General features: G+C 43.7%; 2 protein-coding genes across 2 annotated transcripts; one reads left to right on the plus strand and one right to left on the minus strand.

Moving 5' to 3' along the window:
- Positions 1–6,178: 6,178 nt before the first annotated feature.
- LOC138600920 (uncharacterized) lies at positions 6,179–14,979 on the plus strand. Its single transcript, XM_069672467.1, has 8 exons — positions 6,179–6,288; positions 8,004–8,113; positions 8,261–8,345; positions 8,420–8,615; positions 8,724–9,793; positions 9,891–10,681; positions 12,613–12,816; positions 12,905–14,979. The coding sequence occupies exons 1-8, from the start codon at positions 6,197–6,199 to the stop codon at positions 13,147–13,149; spliced, it is 2,793 nt and encodes a 930-aa protein (XP_069528568.1). The 5' UTR covers positions 6,179–6,196; the 3' UTR covers positions 13,150–14,979.
- A 93-nt stretch (positions 14,980–15,072) lies between these two features.
- Positions 15,073–16,563, minus strand: LOC138601132 (erythroid membrane-associated protein-like). Its single transcript, XM_069672714.1, has one exon. It carries the CDS (start codon positions 16,561–16,563, stop codon positions 16,015–16,017), a length of 549 nt encoding a protein of 182 aa, XP_069528815.1. The 3' UTR covers positions 15,073–16,014.
- Between the last annotated feature and the right edge of the window lie 58 nt (positions 16,564–16,621).

Genomic DNA, 16,621 nt, shown 5'->3' on the forward strand with positions numbered 1-16,621 from the left:
ATAAAGAAAATGTGTTCTGAAGTCTTTGTTTATTAGTGTGTGTTTATTGTGTGTTATGCCATCACCATAACTTAAAGCTCCTGTGTGTTGATTTTGGCGCCCCCTGTGGACAAAGTTGTACCTCTTATCTCTTTGATGATTTTGTCCTGTACATGATTAAGTGGTGGGCTTAAACAAAAAATCTCATCCTGCTTTCTTTAACAGTCATATGTATCTATCACTTTAAAAGTTTGCCCTGGAAAATGTAAACAAAGGCAGTGTGCAGTTAATCGCTTCGTCTGACACCTACCTCCCGCCAGCAGTTTCAGGCATTAAAAATTACTATATAGAAATAATAAGACTTGTTGCTGATGGTCTCGTTTGCTTTTGTAGCTTATATAGAGTAATCAGAATTAATTTCATAACATTAGTTTCATAACCAGTGAAAAACTAATCACAGGAGCTTTAATATGATATAAATATGCCAGATTCATACATCATCTGTTGATTTCTTCATTTCAAAGAACATAACGAGACAAATTGAAAACAAAGCAGCATCAAATACAAATTCGGAGGTTGTAAGATATTTGAATTTTGTTTGCTCATATTATCATTATTCATATGCTTATTTTTGTAAACACATTGATCAAATACAGTATAAGGAATGCCTTGTGGAAAGCTAATACATTTTCAAAACATGTCTTATAATATCCTCATTATTTTATTGGTCATAACATATTTAAAAAGGAAGCCTAATGTGTGTTTCCACATTAGCTGACAGTGACAAAAAAAAATCCTCCAAATAAAGAGACTTTTATTATGTGTAGACGGATGGGTGGGCCACATGTGTGACGTTTTTTTGTGGGAGAAAAAAGGCCCTCCTGTGCGTCCCCCTAAAAACGCCCCTGTCAGACGTGCGGAACCAATTAAATCCCCTGCTGTTGCGTGCCAACATGAGCACCGACGTGAACACGCTTCCATAGTGAGGATCTCCGGCTCGTGTACAAATTGCCAAAGTATCCGCGTGAAAACAACGTCTGTACGGTGCCATTATTTCCGACGCTGGGTGGAGGGGGGGGACTCGTTTCTGTGCTCGGTGTTTCCTCCAGCTCGCTGCTAACACACCTATACAAACAGGGCTGGAGTGCAAATGGCAGAGCAGGAGGAGCAGAAGCAGATAACCGAGCTGGACGCGCCGGTGTCCGGTGTGTCTGGGACGGGCAGCGCGGTGGCTCTTGCCCGGCTACTGCACCACGAATGTACCCGTCTGCTCCAGCTATACGTGAGTTATCGGTTTACACAGTCGTTATGCTGCTTGCCTCATCCTCGTCAGGCGGTGCCACACACTCCCCTTTCCCGTTACTTGTGGCTTGCTTTAATGCCAGCATGTTTTTGTACTGAGGCAGCTAGCAACCTGTCGCGTTTGAATTACATGTTGAGTTACACTGTTCACGGGCTAACATTCATCAGTTTGCACTTGTGTGTTATGTAAAGGGACGCTGTGGTGCAGAGTAATCACTCTAAGAGACCCCCCCCTCCTTCTCCATTTTCCCCAGTGTGCCTAATGGATGGAGTGTATTGGATTTTCTTCTGCTGTCCTCCTTCTGTGCCTCATCTTCCTTTTAGAGCACCTTTTAATTGATTAACATAATCAATATGGCTGTCACTTAGTATTTTGTTTGTAATTGATCCAAAATAAAATTAAAGGCACAAGTGCAAGGTTAGTAGCACCCTGTATGTGTGATTGTTCCTTTCTTTCCTTGCCCTTTCAGAAAGAGAAGGAGACCTTCCTCTTGGACCACACCCCGAATGGTGGGCGCATCGTGTCCCTGTCCCACGACTCGCAGGGGACTAGCACCCAGCAGCAGGTGCAGGTGCTGCACTCAGCTTTGCGGCAGTGCCTGGGGCTGCTCCACTGTGTCATCCTGAAGGAAGAGGAGGAATGGGGTGAGCTGGAGGGCGATTACGAGACCATGAGGAAGAACGTCAGGTTTAGGCTGGAGCACCTTCTTCACACCACCAAGGGTTTGGCGGAGACCGAGGATGCGACCCTGGAGGTTACCCCAGACCACCAGTGTAACGAGGTACAGCATTAATCATAGTTTCCATATGGATTATCCTATCATGCAGTTGGAAAGGCACTGCTATTAATTAGACAAAAAGGGGGAAGAAATAATATATATTACATGTGTCTTCTATTCCAGGAACCATAACCATAAGAAAAAATGTATATCCTGATCAAGGGTCTTTCCTTTATTTCCCAGGGTTTTGCCAAGTAATTCTTGAAGTTTCCTTAAACACATTCCTTTAAATATGAAAAAATGCACCTTCATCTTTAATCCCACTTAATGAAGTAAAGCGCAGTTCCCGACAAAATTAAGCATGTCCAAGTCTTAATAACATTGTCAAATAATAAAGATAAAGCTTCAGTTACGGTATGACTAAACCCTGTGTTATGAACATGACTAATGCTCGGAACAAATCAGCACTTTTTACCTCATTGTTTTGGTTTTCTAACCTCTAACTTGCAACAAAACCTGCTGTTTTGGTTCATTCTCAAATTGATGTTTTGGCCTCAGCAGGCAGCTATTTTTGATGTGCTCGCCACCAAAGTGAAGACAAAGTCAGCAACTAGCTGGTGAATATAGGGGGGACTTTGGTAAAGAAATCTGTATTTACTTCAGGAGGTGGTGGAGACCAAAAACAAGCTAAAAGGCAAAATGAGGGCGCAAAAACAACCTCAAATTATTTTTAAAGCCCCTTCCCCACTGGTCAAAAAACCTGCTAACACCCGGCTTTTTTGCTTAGTGGGAAAGGTAACAATCTGCATTCAGACCCGGGTCAATTGACTCTGCAGTAGACCCAGGAAATTATCGCTTCGGCTCTGATCGGCTATGATGGGAACATGAAGCCCGGGTCGACACGCTAATCTCTGCTATCATCTCAACTTCAAATTCTGCCCGTTTCCGTTCAAGCAGCGCTCGAACATCGTCCCAAATTTGTCTGCGCCGAGTTTGATAAACGGACTGAATGAATAATAGATACAATAAAGACCTAACCACCGTAACATCTTCACTGTACTAACCCTGTTACGGCGCATTTGTGACCGAAAGGAGTGTACTCCACTGGCAATGGGAAAAGAGATTGGCATTTATTAGCGGGTCTTCCCGGGTCTGAAAGACCCGCGTCAACACGCTAATTTTGGTGAGAAAGGGGTATATGGTTACTCGCTTTCTGTTTGCCGTTCAAATAAGCAGCTCCTTGCTGATTTTACCTTATCAACAATAAAGGGGACTACAGGTGTTTCTACACTTCTCAAGTGGTTTGAATTTATGTATTTTAGCTTGGGAACCAGACATGATTATATAGATTTACAAGTATATATTCCCTTAATGTGTTTTGTACAACATATTATAGTCTTCACTTTGTTCATCTTGCTATGAACATGAGGGTTTTTTCCTCGATCGCTGTCTCCTTCTCCTAGTATAGTTTAACTGGACAGTCTCTGTATCTGGGTATACTGAAACGCACTGGATGTAAACTTTTTCTGTGCTGTGCAGGAAACTGATGGTGGAGGTGGAGTTTTCGGCCTGAAAATGTGGACCTACCGAGTGCTACTGGAGCTAATCCACTGGGCTGACCACGCCGCGCAGACCCTCCATGTCTTCCACACAGAGAGGGGAGGATCAGAAGACATCTAGTTTAACTTTGTTTCAATCCAACAACATCTATGAATGAACTCACTCAACACTAACAGCCAGCTTTCTCTTTTATGTATCCCAAATGTAATATGAAGCAGTGGGAAAGTATACTCTGTGTGCACTGGAGGCTAAAAAATGTACTGCTTAACTAAAATCACAACTAAGCTCATTTCGACAAAAGACCCGCTGACAGCTTTTCCCAGACGTTGGTATTTCCACAGCAAGTGCTAAAGTGACCTCTGGTTTGCCACAGTTGCTATTTCCTTTGACAAAGAAGTGAGTGCAGACTTTGAGCTGTAAAAAGGTTGGTTTGCCTTGTGAAGTGGCAGAGTTAGACTGTTTGAAAAGGTATTTTTTTTGTATAGAGTGTGTATATTTATTTTATTTAAGTAGATTTACCTTTGATGACTAATCCCTGCTGTTCCTAACACTCCAAAATCTACTAACTGCTAGAATGTAGCCAAAAAGACATGACTGATAAACTGTGATTGATGTGCAGCTGCATATATAGCCATTAGCTATTTTAAAAGGTCACTTAGTGATTAATGTAACACCTATTTAACATTTCTAACCAAAATAATTCCAAATCACATTCTGTGTGTTCATGCATAGACTGAATGCTTGTATTGTTCATGGTTTGGCACAGTCTGTGATGATCCAAGTGTCATGTTTGCTGCTCCAGTCACCAAGTTCTCTCCTGATGTTATACTTGAATGTGCTGCTACACTGTTCACAAGTGGTTCTCTAATCTTTCTCTGTCGTTTCCTCCTCTGGACGCAGAACAAAATGTCTAAGGACCTTTGCATTAGACTAATAGTTTACAGTAGGATTGTAGTGTCTTTAGCCACAAGTATCAAACACTCTGCACCGCAGCGACTTCATTGTAGTTTTAAATGCCTGACGCCAGAATTTCTGGTGTAGTGAATTTCTTAATGCCATGGTTTTCTTTTATCTCTGTGATGAATAACTGGATGTGCATTGAAGATTAAAACTCAGTCCTAACCCCTGTTTATTTTATTGAGAACAATATTTTTACCCTTAAGTTTTTTGCCAACACTTTATTTAAGATGCCCACAATTTCCTTGAAATTTGTTGAACATAGCTGTATAGTTTTATACATATTTCAGTGGGAAAAAGACAAGGTACACTTCCAATCAGGTCTCTTTAGTCAGTGCACAGCAGGTAAGCATAACATACAAACATTAAAAAACTAAACATTTAAGAAGAATAGTTTTTCAAGAGTAAATTAATGTTTAAGAAAACTAAAAAGTACTGAAGCGATAACTCCAACTCCAGTTATTACACCAATACAAGGAAATAAACTATGGCTTATAAATTGCTACTACCCTACATAGTGATGTTGCTTATCTTTAACTCATATTAACTAATTGTTAGACTTCTTGTATTCTATTTTGAGCACAACCTATATCTGGAATTTGGGAGGGATTGTGCTGCCCAACCAACCTTCAACAACAATAAGATATAGATGCATATGAATATTAATTGTATATGTAACAATGTTTTTACACACCAAAAAATTTAACTAAAAGCATTTGCTCAAGTGCAATTTGGAAGTACTTGTTAAGTCGAGTGTTTCCATGTTTAGTTAATTTATATTTTTACTCTAGTACATGTCAGGGTTAATAATATAATATTTAATTGAAAGATGAAGACTTACTTTGTGGAGGAAAAAAGATACAACATTAAACAAGTAATCTAGCTCTAAAACAGCTATAGCTACAACAATAAAATGGTACTTATTGATACATTTCTAAATACAATCTACTACTTTCTTTTAAATTAAGTTTTTTTTCAATCAATTACCAGTATCGTAAAAGCAGGAAAAGTTACCGTCAAATTGGTAAATCAATATTTTTCTTTAAATCTGGAACAGGAAGACTTTTTATCAAAGCATTTACTTGACTGCACTCTCCCATGAATGCATAGCTAAAAAGTGACAATGGGCTTACTGTATTTCAATCAGTGCATTCATTTAAAGCTCCTGTGAGGAACTTTTGGTTTGTGTTGATTTTGGCGCCCCCTGTGGACAAAGCCGTACCTCTTATCTCTGATGATATTATCCTGTACATGCCTAAGTGGTGGTTTGTAACAAAACAATCTCATCCTGCTTTCTTTAACAGTCGTATGTATCAATTACTTTAAATGTTTGCCCTGGCAAATGTATATAAAGGCAGTAGGCAATTAATCGCTTCATCTGACACCAACCCCCCGCCAGCAGTTTCAGGCATTAAAAATAACTATATAGAAATAATCAATCTTGTTGCTGATGGTCTGGTTTGGTTTTGTAGGTCATACAGAGTAAACAGAAGTAATTTAAGTCTGTTTCTTAACCAGCGAAAAACTGTTTACAGGAGCTTTAATGTCAATCCTGAGGTCGTAGGTCTTTTCTCTCAGAGGTGAGTGCTCCCCATTTTACCATTGGAACCCCAAAGGATGTTGTGCACATGCGCGCTGTGCAATCTACCGGAGCGCGAGAGGTAGGGAAGGGAGTCCTAATGGCGGAGACTGTACGGTCGCCTTTTGACTACCGGGAACCACCGACCCTCGACAGCGACGGAGATGGGAGCAAACCGCCGCCGCCACGGGGGTGAGTGAGCACGGCCAGCCTCCGGTTCGTCGCCGCGCGGGGTTGTTTTCACCGGGGATTTGTGAGCAAAATGCAGGAGCTCGAGACGCACGCGCTGCGAGCGTGCACGTCTGTTTAGTTAACGATAGAAGCCTTTATTCGCGTGCGTGATTTCAGCGTTGTATTGCAGAAAACGGATCTGGGAGTGTGATTTTTGTGTGGTTTTTAGTTGCAGTGGATTTGTAAAGTGAGACTGCATCTTCCCCAACACGCTCCAGCTTCCATTTAATCGCCATCCTTTCATTTTTGATGTTTTGAGGAGAGAGTTAGCTGCTGGAAGCTAAAGGGGCTAGCTTAGGTTTAGCATTGAGGTTAGCATGGACCCAGCAGGAACCATCAGCCATGGAGCTAGCAGACTGGTGCTCTGCTCTCTTGTCGATAATTAACATCATGTCAGATTTCTTTGAACCTAATATTAATCAAAACACCCATTGTCTTATTATTATGCTCCTAACGCTGCCTGGCTGTGTAGCTGCTGTAGATCATGACTCGTGGCTTGTTTGGCTTTGGGTAAACAAAGTTGCTGACCATGAATAAAGTGCATCCACAACAGTGGACTGTCACCAGGCTCAATGAATTAGAGATAAATTGTTGTACTAATCACTCATATATACATGCATTTAAACAGTCTAACATGCTAGGATAAAGGGGAGGGGCTATAGCAAACAGCATACAATCATAAAGATAACACAGCTTAAATCATAGCTGCCTCTTAAGCTGGCTTTTGCAGTAATTTAAGTTTCTTAATTCAGCACATATACATTTTTTTTGTCATGCGCCAAATCACAACCAGTTATCTCAAGACACCTTACAAAAAGAGCGGGCCTAGACCGTACTCTTTGTTATATTATTTAGATGGAGACCCACCATGAACCCACCGTGAGCAGCACCTAGCAACATGTGGCACAGTGGCGAGGAAACCCTTCCTTTTAACAGGCACAAACCTCGAGCAGAACCAGGCTCATGTTGAACAGCCATCTGCCTCGACTGGATGGCCTGAAAAATGGGATAGAGGGAGATGCAGGATAGAGACAGGCAAAGAGAGCAACAACAACAACATATGTTCTTGTTACACAACAACAGATAACAACAATGTCAATAGTAATGCTACAAATGTCATTAGCAAGAACAATATATATAGTTGATTAACATCAGAGACTGAATTATATGTATTTCAAATGATATTATCGGCCAATATACAGCCGCCATATCAGTAATGGGAGAATTTTACCATCTAAAATCAGTATTAGTATTCGTCTCAACAATCCCGTAGCTGTCAGGCTCTAATGAACACTTAAAAGCTGATTTGTGCAGCCGGCTGTTTTTCCCTTGCACCCTGCATAACAAAAACCAGCTATAATTGTACATTGTGCAGAAATCCAAAACATTGTTTTGATTGCCTGTCAAATCAAAGACACTTGAATTAAGTGAACCCCCCCAGAAAAAATACGCTGCCATCACATTGCTGCCACCATCACAGCCAGTTAACACTTAAAAGGCTTATTGTTGTTGTGGATGAGTCAGTCACCTGAAAGAAATGTTACATGAACAGATTTAAGAAATGGTTTGCCACATGAATAACACGACCTACTTTTCCTGTCTGCCCTCCAGCAGAACATTTACGGTTAGGAAGCCCTGAGCGATGCATTGTCTGAATATATCATCATCTTTTACAGACGCGTGTGTGGGAGAAAAAGGAAGGGGACACCTGTGAAGGTGTGCGACCGGGCGTATGTGACAGAAGATGAGGAGGAGGAGAGCATGTCAGAACACAGCTACAGCCCTGGTATATATATAGAAGCATACACGCACACATTTTGCCACCTGCTGCTTGTGTTTTTATCCGCTCTGATTTATCTGCTAATGAAAAACAAGTGTATCATAGTGTAATTAGTGTATAGTATAGTAGTATAAACTCTCTGCTGTTTTGCAGGTGATAGCCAGTATCCAGAGGGTGCTGAAGACCGCCTCCCCCCACCTGGCAGCCCCTACTACCTCCCTGATCCCACCCAGCTCTGGTAAGGAGGACCCTCATCATGATGCTCTTTTACGTTGGAGATCCATGTTGCTGATGTCACTTTGTGTCTTCCAGTGTGCCAGAGTTGGGGGAGGAGGGAGCGAGTGGCGTTCGGGGACCTGTGCTCTTTCATCCACCGCCCAACTGCCGGATTCGAGAAGTCCACTGTGGGACCCAGGTGCGGTTGGTTGTCATAGCGATCCGAGACATCGCAAAAGGGGAGGAGATCACAGTGGACTACAGCCTGACAGACTGGGGCGAGAACGCAATGGTGAGCTACCTGCTTATTCGTGACTTGGATAAAGAGGACAAGAAATAACTAGTCAACATAACAACATGTGGAGAAGTATTTGTTTTAATTTGAAATCTCTCTAAACAGGAAGAAGAGGCTGGCCCCCACCCACTGTCCCTCTCCGTTTCTGATTACCTCACCCCCTCCTGGTCATTATCACCCTCATCCTCCCCCCTCACCCACTCTGAGCCCAGCGACTCCGACCGTGAGGAGGATGAAGAGGAGGAAGACGATGATGATGACGACGATGATGAAGAGGAAGAGATGGAGGAGATAAGGGGTCGAATGCTCCGCCGCCGCAAGAAGCGCAAGTTGCCTGCGGTGGTCCCTTCCAAGAAGAAGAGCACACCAACGTCCTCCAGAGGACCTGGGCGTCCTTGCTCCTCCTTTTCCCATCCAGCACCTGTCGCACCCCCAGCTAGATCCCAGTCCCAGCCCCCTAACAGCTCCCTGGCACCGCCAACCACCAACATCAACAACAACATTAACATAAACATCGGCAGCTCCAGCGGTGGCACAGTGAGCCGGCGGCAGCACTGCCCGTACTGCGGCCGCCACTATCGCTCTCTTGCACGCCACCTGGAGAAGCACCACGCCAACCAGCCCGAGGTCCGAACAGCCATGGAGCTGGCTCACCTGCACAGCTCTTCAAACGGGAACACCCCACACCCACACCCCTCGTCGTCCTCCGCCTCCGCGCCTCAGAGTCATTCCTTTGCTGTCCCTCAGCCCTCAGCCTCCCCCGCTCCTCCCTCGCTCTTCTCCAGGGAGAGGGAATCACCGGCTACACGCTCAAGCACAGGCGGTGTCTCCTTCTCCCTCTCGCTTTCGCAGCCTCCTTCAACTCAGCCCGCAGCCACCAAGAAGGGGCCTAGCTTAACAGTGCCCCCGGCAAAACGGCCCGCACCAACTCCAATGGTATCACGGGTGAAGAGTCCATCCCCGCCGCCTCCTCCATCTACTCCCAGAAGGGGTCGGCGGATGAAGAAAGAGAAGCAGGAAGAGCAGCAAAAGGTAGAGGTGGAGAGCTTGAGGACTCAAGAGGAGCTGGCTCCACCTCCTACTCCAGAGCCAGACGTGGATCCAGAAGAAGATCTGGAGCTGAGTGCAGAAGGAGAAGAAGACGCACCAGAGGAGAAGAATGGGGAGATTGTAAGGTATGGTTGATCATTCTTTGCTTTCTTTGGACTGTTGTTAAAGTTTGTTCTTTACTTTATTCAAAACATTTTTCTCTCACTTTTATTTTCCACACAGGCATCACATGTCTCCGCTGCTCTCCTCCCTCTCCTGTCTGGTCCTCTACCTCCGCCGCCAGCAGCACTCTTCCTTCCTGTCATTAACCCGCTCCCCTCACTCTGCCGAGGCCTGGCGCCTGCTCTGCCATTCCAGCCTCTCCCTGCTCATTCTCTACAACCGCCACCGGGAATGTGAGGTGGCCAAGCTCACCATCCAGGACTACCGCAACCGCGTCACCCCCCCGGTCAGCTCCAGCAACAGCCCCCCCTCTGGCATGGAAGCCGTTCTTTCCCCCTTTGAGCGCCAAGTCCTCTGTCAACTCCCACGAGCTGGTGTTCTGGGCAAGCGCGGTCGCATCCAGCCGCTAATTCTCCCGCCACACTGTGAGTCCTGCCTGGACCTCCTCCTTCAAACCAGCCCCAATGTGGGTGTGGACCCAGAGAGCCCCTATGTCTTCTCCCGGCCCTACCACTCTCCTGCCACACCACTCCGGGGCACAGACCTCCTGAGAAATCTGGCACGTAGCAGCGGGGCCAAGAACCCTGGTCCACTGACGGCGACACGTGTGCGCCGTCAGGTAGCAATTCTTACTCAGCTGCTCCTGTTAGAGGAGGGCGAGGGCCAGGGGGCAGGGACCAAACGGCTGGAGGAATTCCTGGAACGAGAGTACCACGTGACCCAGAACTGCTCCTCTATCATACGGGATCCAGCGCTGATGGGTCGTGTGGGTCGTGTCGTTCTTTATGGAGAGAGGGAAGGGGTGCTTTTCCGAGGGATGAGCCTGCAGCACATCTGCCTCGAGTTGGATGGTAAGAAGTTACATCATGCTCTTTATATCTGCAGTCGAAAAAGTTGATCCCCTTGGGCCCATCAGCAGGTATTTCAGGCATGCAGTGTTCAATTAAATGCAGGTTCTACTTCTGAGGTTGAACCCTCAGCATCTGTTTAGAATAATGCAAAGTTAATACTCTGTATTGTTCATTTTAAAGGAGGAGGAAAATTACATCCTTGTTTGGTATGCTGGAAAATAGTTTTTGTTATGTTTGTATACAATATTGGTAATCTGGCCCTTTAAGTATTTTAATATGGGGTTATGTGCAGGGTTATTTCTTGGCACACAGCAATGTGTTCCTGGTATCTGGTTATCAGTGTGGCTGCCACGTAACCAACGGTGCGTTGCCATGAAATACTCTGGCACTTAGCCGAACAAGATATTCAGCGTTAATTAGATGGTACCAGAATAAATATTAAGCTAAGCTAACAGACTGTCAGCTGAAGCTTCATATTTAGCATACAGAGAAGAGAGGGATACCATTGTTCTAATGCAATGTTGTAAGGAAATCAAAAGAGCTGTTTCACAAAATACAGAACGGTTCATTTCCTCAGTTAAATGAACTTTTGTTTCACACCCTCTGACAGGATATTATTTATTCGGTATCCTGCACCTTATTTTCACCAGTTAAAGCAACCTTAAAGCTCCTGTGAGGAGTTTTTCACTGGTTATGAAACAAACAAATTACAAACAAATTAATTCTGATGACTCTATATGAGCTACAAAAGCAAACCAGACCTTCAGCAACAAGTTTGATTATTTCTATATAGTTATTTTTAATGCCTGAAACTGCTGACGGGGGGTAGGTGTCAGACAAAGCAGTTAAATTCACGCTGCCTTTGTTTACATTTTCCAGGGCAAAAAGTGAGTGATACATATGACTGTTAAAGAAAGCAGGATGAGTTTCTTGTCCACAGGGGGCGCCAAAATCAATACAAACCTTCAACCTTCTACATAGAAATGTAGAATCTGCAGGCAGGGACTTGGATTTCCGGGACTGCAAGTGTTCTGGTTTCCGTTTGTACTACGCTTGTAGTCCGAGTAATATTGACCAATCAGGGGTGCTGGTTTAGCTCCCGAATACAGAGGCTACAGTCCTCGTTGCACTGATTGCAGGTTCGACTCCCTGTCTGCTGATCATTTGGTGCATGTCGTCCTCCACTCTCTCCTCCCAACATTTCCTGTCTATCATCAGCTGTCCTATCAATTAAAAAGGCAAAAAGCCCAAAAAATAATCGTCAAAAAAAAAAAAATATATTGACCAATCACGGATCAGCATCAACAACACCGGGTTGCCAGGCTGGCTGTGTGACTGTCCAAAGGAAGCATAGCAGTAAACAGACGACGCCCACAGTCTGCCAACGACTAGTTCACGTTTCTTACACCTGCTACATTTCACGTGCGACGAGTGAAAAGTGTAAACTCGTACTTATCCGATTGTTGACGCACTAAAGCCCTGCGCGAGCTAAATAACAGAAGCAAGAGCGCACCGATGGTGGTCAGCGAGGGTCAATTGAAGGAGTGCAATATAATAATTCACGGACACACGCCAGCAACGTGCAGAGTCGATGCAAAACAAAACTTCATCAACAACTTCAAGTATGTTTTGTAGTAATGGGAGCACCCGCCCCTGGTGCCCGACCTCATTTATTTTAGTCGCCAAATTAGATTTTTACCTGCATTTGGCGAGGACCCTGGGTAAGACCCGTTAATTAAAGTCAGTCGCAAGAAAGACGGGTTATTTTTCTGTAAACAATGGAGCACGCGGAAAAAGAAGGTTGTTTAGCGCTAACTGACGGCTACGTGGCCTGGCACGTTCACCGTTGTGCCCAGAGGGTTGTTGTTTTTTTGCAGTCGATCCTTTTTCTTAACATGTAAAGCTGTATATATTTTGTCTCTGTCCTCCAGTGATGTCTGGCAACTCGGCAGACTCCTTTTCAGAAGAGTCAGAGGCCGAGGAAGAAAAGGAGGAAGTGAATGAGAAAGCTGAGGTGGCTGTGAAGAAGAAAGGACCGGGGCGACCGCCGAGGAAGAAGAGAGCTCCCGTTCCTCCTCCAGTTAGCCCAGTGATAGCCAACGCTCATAAGAGGAGATGTATTCCACAAAAATCAGGTAAAATGTCGATGATAATGCAGCTTAGAATAATAAATCACATCACAGCATTCTGATTCCGTTCATTGCCCTTTTTAACACTTCGCAGGGAAGCGTGGCGTGCTGAAGCGCCCCTGGTCAGAGGCCGAGCGTGTAGCCGTGGAGACTCACCTAAAGCGAAACCTCATGGAGCTGCGAGTCCCCGCGAAGGCGGACTGCGAGCGCTGCCTCGAACTCTGCCCCATGCTGGTGAGCAACCAGCGAGACTGGAGGGCCATCAAGTTTTACGTCCACAACCGCATCCAGCTGCTGAAGAAGCAGGGGAGGAGGGAGAGCGCTGCTGCGGTCTGCTAGGGCATGAAAAAAACAGACGTAGCAGAGGACACGTACCATAATGTATAAACCACCAGCAATCATAACGAAGAGGAAAGGTCTCGTGGAGGTCCTGGTGGAGTGGAGCTTCTCTTTTTCTATCATGAAAGCTAAGATGAGCTAAGCTAACAGACTCCAGTAAAGGATCGTTCATATTCAGTGTTGATGCCCCGTGTCTGTTTTCAAGATGTATTTTTAAGCGGTTTGACAAGATGTACCTAAGTTCGAATATCAGTGCAGACACAGTGAATGCTTTTGTTCTTTTTAAGAGTATTTTATATGGGAGTTGTTCCAATCTCACAGCCAGAAGTGTGGTATTTGGTATCGACCAATGACTGTATATATAGATGGATGACGTGTCTCCATCTGCTCTCATTGTACGGAATTTAAGCCAAAATAGTCCCTGTGACGGGCGCTGCCATCTTGCGCTGGTGACGTCATTAAGAGCCAGAGACTGCGCAGTAGAGATCGGCGGGTGGAGCGGCTTCAGCCACTTCCGCTAACCAAAACACAGACTTTAATATATCGTGTTTAACAGCAGAACAGCTTCTTTGTGTTGGTCTGAGGTTAAAGTTCACAGGTATGGGAACTTGAATAACTGTAGTGGTTGTTTTAGTTACGTCTCCTCTCGCAGTTTCTCCTTCTGCTCTGGTAATCTGGAACAGATGGGCTGTAGGAGCCATATTTGTCAACAGAGCTGTCAATCATCCTTTTGACAGCATCAAATAACTAATTAAGAATAAACTCGTCAGGAAAATGAACACTTGGACGTAAATCAGCATGATAAGAACTAACTATAATGACAGAAACCATGTTTGAGAAACATTTATTTGACGTGTGTTTTGATTTTATAGTTTGACTCACGTCCCATCTGTTAACATGGAGGAGGCAGGCTTTATGACTTATACTGCAGCCAGTCAGCAGGGGGCGATAGAGAGGGTTTGGCTTCACATTTAGGGAGCTGTCATGTCGTCCATCTTTTTATACAGTCTGTGGTATCGACAAGTCAACGCACAGATCCAATACCATCAGTTATTACCCCCTAAAAATCAAGGTTTCAGGTAAATATCGTGAAGATAAACAACAACAGTGTGGTTCTAGCAGAGAGTGTAATGTTAGGCAAAGCTAGCAAAATGTCAGCAATCTGGATATCTTTTTAATCCCACTGTTATCAGAGTTGTACTCGATAAAAATGGTATTGGAACATATCTTTTTTTATGTGTCATCTTATGGGAGAGTTGGAGAGAAGGGGGATCTTAAAACAAAGGTCTTACGAGTGATACAGATCCAGGAGGTTGCAGTACACGGTTTAAACCACCAGGACACTTTTCAGCAAATGGTCCTCGGTTTCAACGGCGTTTGCTTGCACTGAAGGCTAACGACCAAACATGAACGTGAAAAGCTTTGGAGGAAGAAACCAACGGTTCTGATCCCCTCAGATAGACTTCATGTCTTCAGGACTGAGACGTGTTTGAACTTGTATAGTTTGTGTTTGATATAGACTGGCTTTGTGCCCCAAACTGATGAGTGTATTAAAAAGTATTCTGCAGAGTTTTGAACCATGATGCACCTGTGAAGAGGTTCTTGTATACCCCCATCATACCATGATCATAGTCAGACTATTATGTATCAAGGCACGCCTACTTGAATTTATTGCGTATCAGAATTTACAAATATTACATATGGTCTTATTCACAATGTAAATACTTCCTAATCTATGAAAAGTATACAGTAGTGATGACAAAAGTTAGTATTGTGTTATTGTGTATATACTGTAAATACTACCTGTACTTATTAAAGTGTATGACATTTTGTTGTGTTTTCTTAAAATGGATTGTAAATTAAGTTTTACATTGTGAACACAGTGAGACGGAGAAATAAGAAATAAACACAGGATCCGATATTGGTTCACTTTATTAGAAAAGCACATATAAAATAATTTCACACTGACGGCTACAATAATAACATTTACAAACAGGATGGAGGAATACAAATCATATTCTGAAACTGCAATCTTAAAAATTGAGCTGCCACATTTCAGGTGTGTGAGTATATTGCATGCAACGTTACATTACACTGCAGTAAAGAGAATGTCTTAAGCTTAAGATACAGGTACCATTCAACAGACACTTTTTTGCTAATAAGCCTATTTAAGTGTATGGTGATGACGAAGCTAGCCAGCAGCCGCTTAGCTGAGCTTAGCATAAAGACTAGTAATAGCCAAAAACATCGAGAAAAAAAAAGCATGCCCACAAACACATTAGCTAATTCAGTCATGTGCTTACGTGTACAAAATCATCCTAAACTGAGACATTTTACAGGTGGGATTGTACCAGATTCCCCCTGCGAGGTGGCTACGTTTCATTTTAACACTTCTGTTATTGTACGTGCAGATCATTAAGAGAGTCAGGCTAGCTGATTTCCCGTCCCTAGTATTTGTCCAGTCTATTTGTCAGTCTTGGTATTACTGTCAGAATTAAAAAGTGTATTTCTAAACGTGTCAAACTATTCATATAATTATGTATTTACAGATTTACAAAATTTATCAAGCGACTTTTCTTTTATTTGGTCTCTCTCTGGTAAAATAGGTTTCACCTAATCGCTCTTGATTTTTCTCACCGACGGTCACTTTCCTTTTTAGACTGTTTGCCTTCATCTGAGCGTCGAATTTGTTTCTTTTTCTTTGGATTTTCACTTATTTTATGTTTGAGATAAGAGATGAACCTGAACTAAACACCACCTACTGACCAATCAGGTCTCTTGATTCAGGAGCTCTTTGTGAGCACATCGTCAGAGGGAAGGAGAGATTTTATGAAATAAACGCGCTCATAGAAACCCTGGGTAGAGTTATCGAGTTGATTGGTTCTCGCAACTGTCATCGTAAAGAAGTGGAGAATTCTCCATGTCGCTACACTCATCTTGTGTTGCCTTCCCAATGATCTGCATAGGAGCTTTGTCACCCTTACCAGGATTGAAAAACGGGAAAACCTGACCGCTAAAATGAGCTGTTAAAGACCCAATGAGACTCTTATCTTCCACATTATAAAAGGAAAGCTCTCCACTGTCGTAATTCAAATACACACCAAGAGTCTTCGGCCTGGAAACGACAGGAATTAAAACGTTGGGTTTTGTTTTAAATTTAAAGATCTCTGCTCTGTGAGGGGAGGACGACAGGAACCAGAAACCATTAGAAGTAGTTGGGGAAGTATCCTTAGAGATGACATCTGCACTTGTAACCCCTACCCACCAGGACTGTTTGAGGCCTGCTTTGTCATTTCCCAAAGAAACCTCCCAGTAGTGTTGGCCTGAAGAGAAGCCAGGATTTCCTTTGACAGCTGTGAGGCAGGTAACATTTGGTCCATCAGGAAAATCATCGCGGTGGGCATCTCTTATCATACCATTTTTGATTTTGACAAAAGGATTTTCCACATTGTCAAGAGTCACGTTTACTGTT

The sequence above is a fragment of the Semicossyphus pulcher genome, unplaced genomic scaffold (assembly GCF_022749685.1).
Source record: "Semicossyphus pulcher isolate SPU_LCO1_2020_fin unplaced genomic scaffold, fSemPul1.0.p SCAF_21, whole genome shotgun sequence".
Taxonomy (NCBI): domain Eukaryota; kingdom Metazoa; phylum Chordata; class Actinopteri; order Labriformes; family Labridae; genus Semicossyphus; species Semicossyphus pulcher.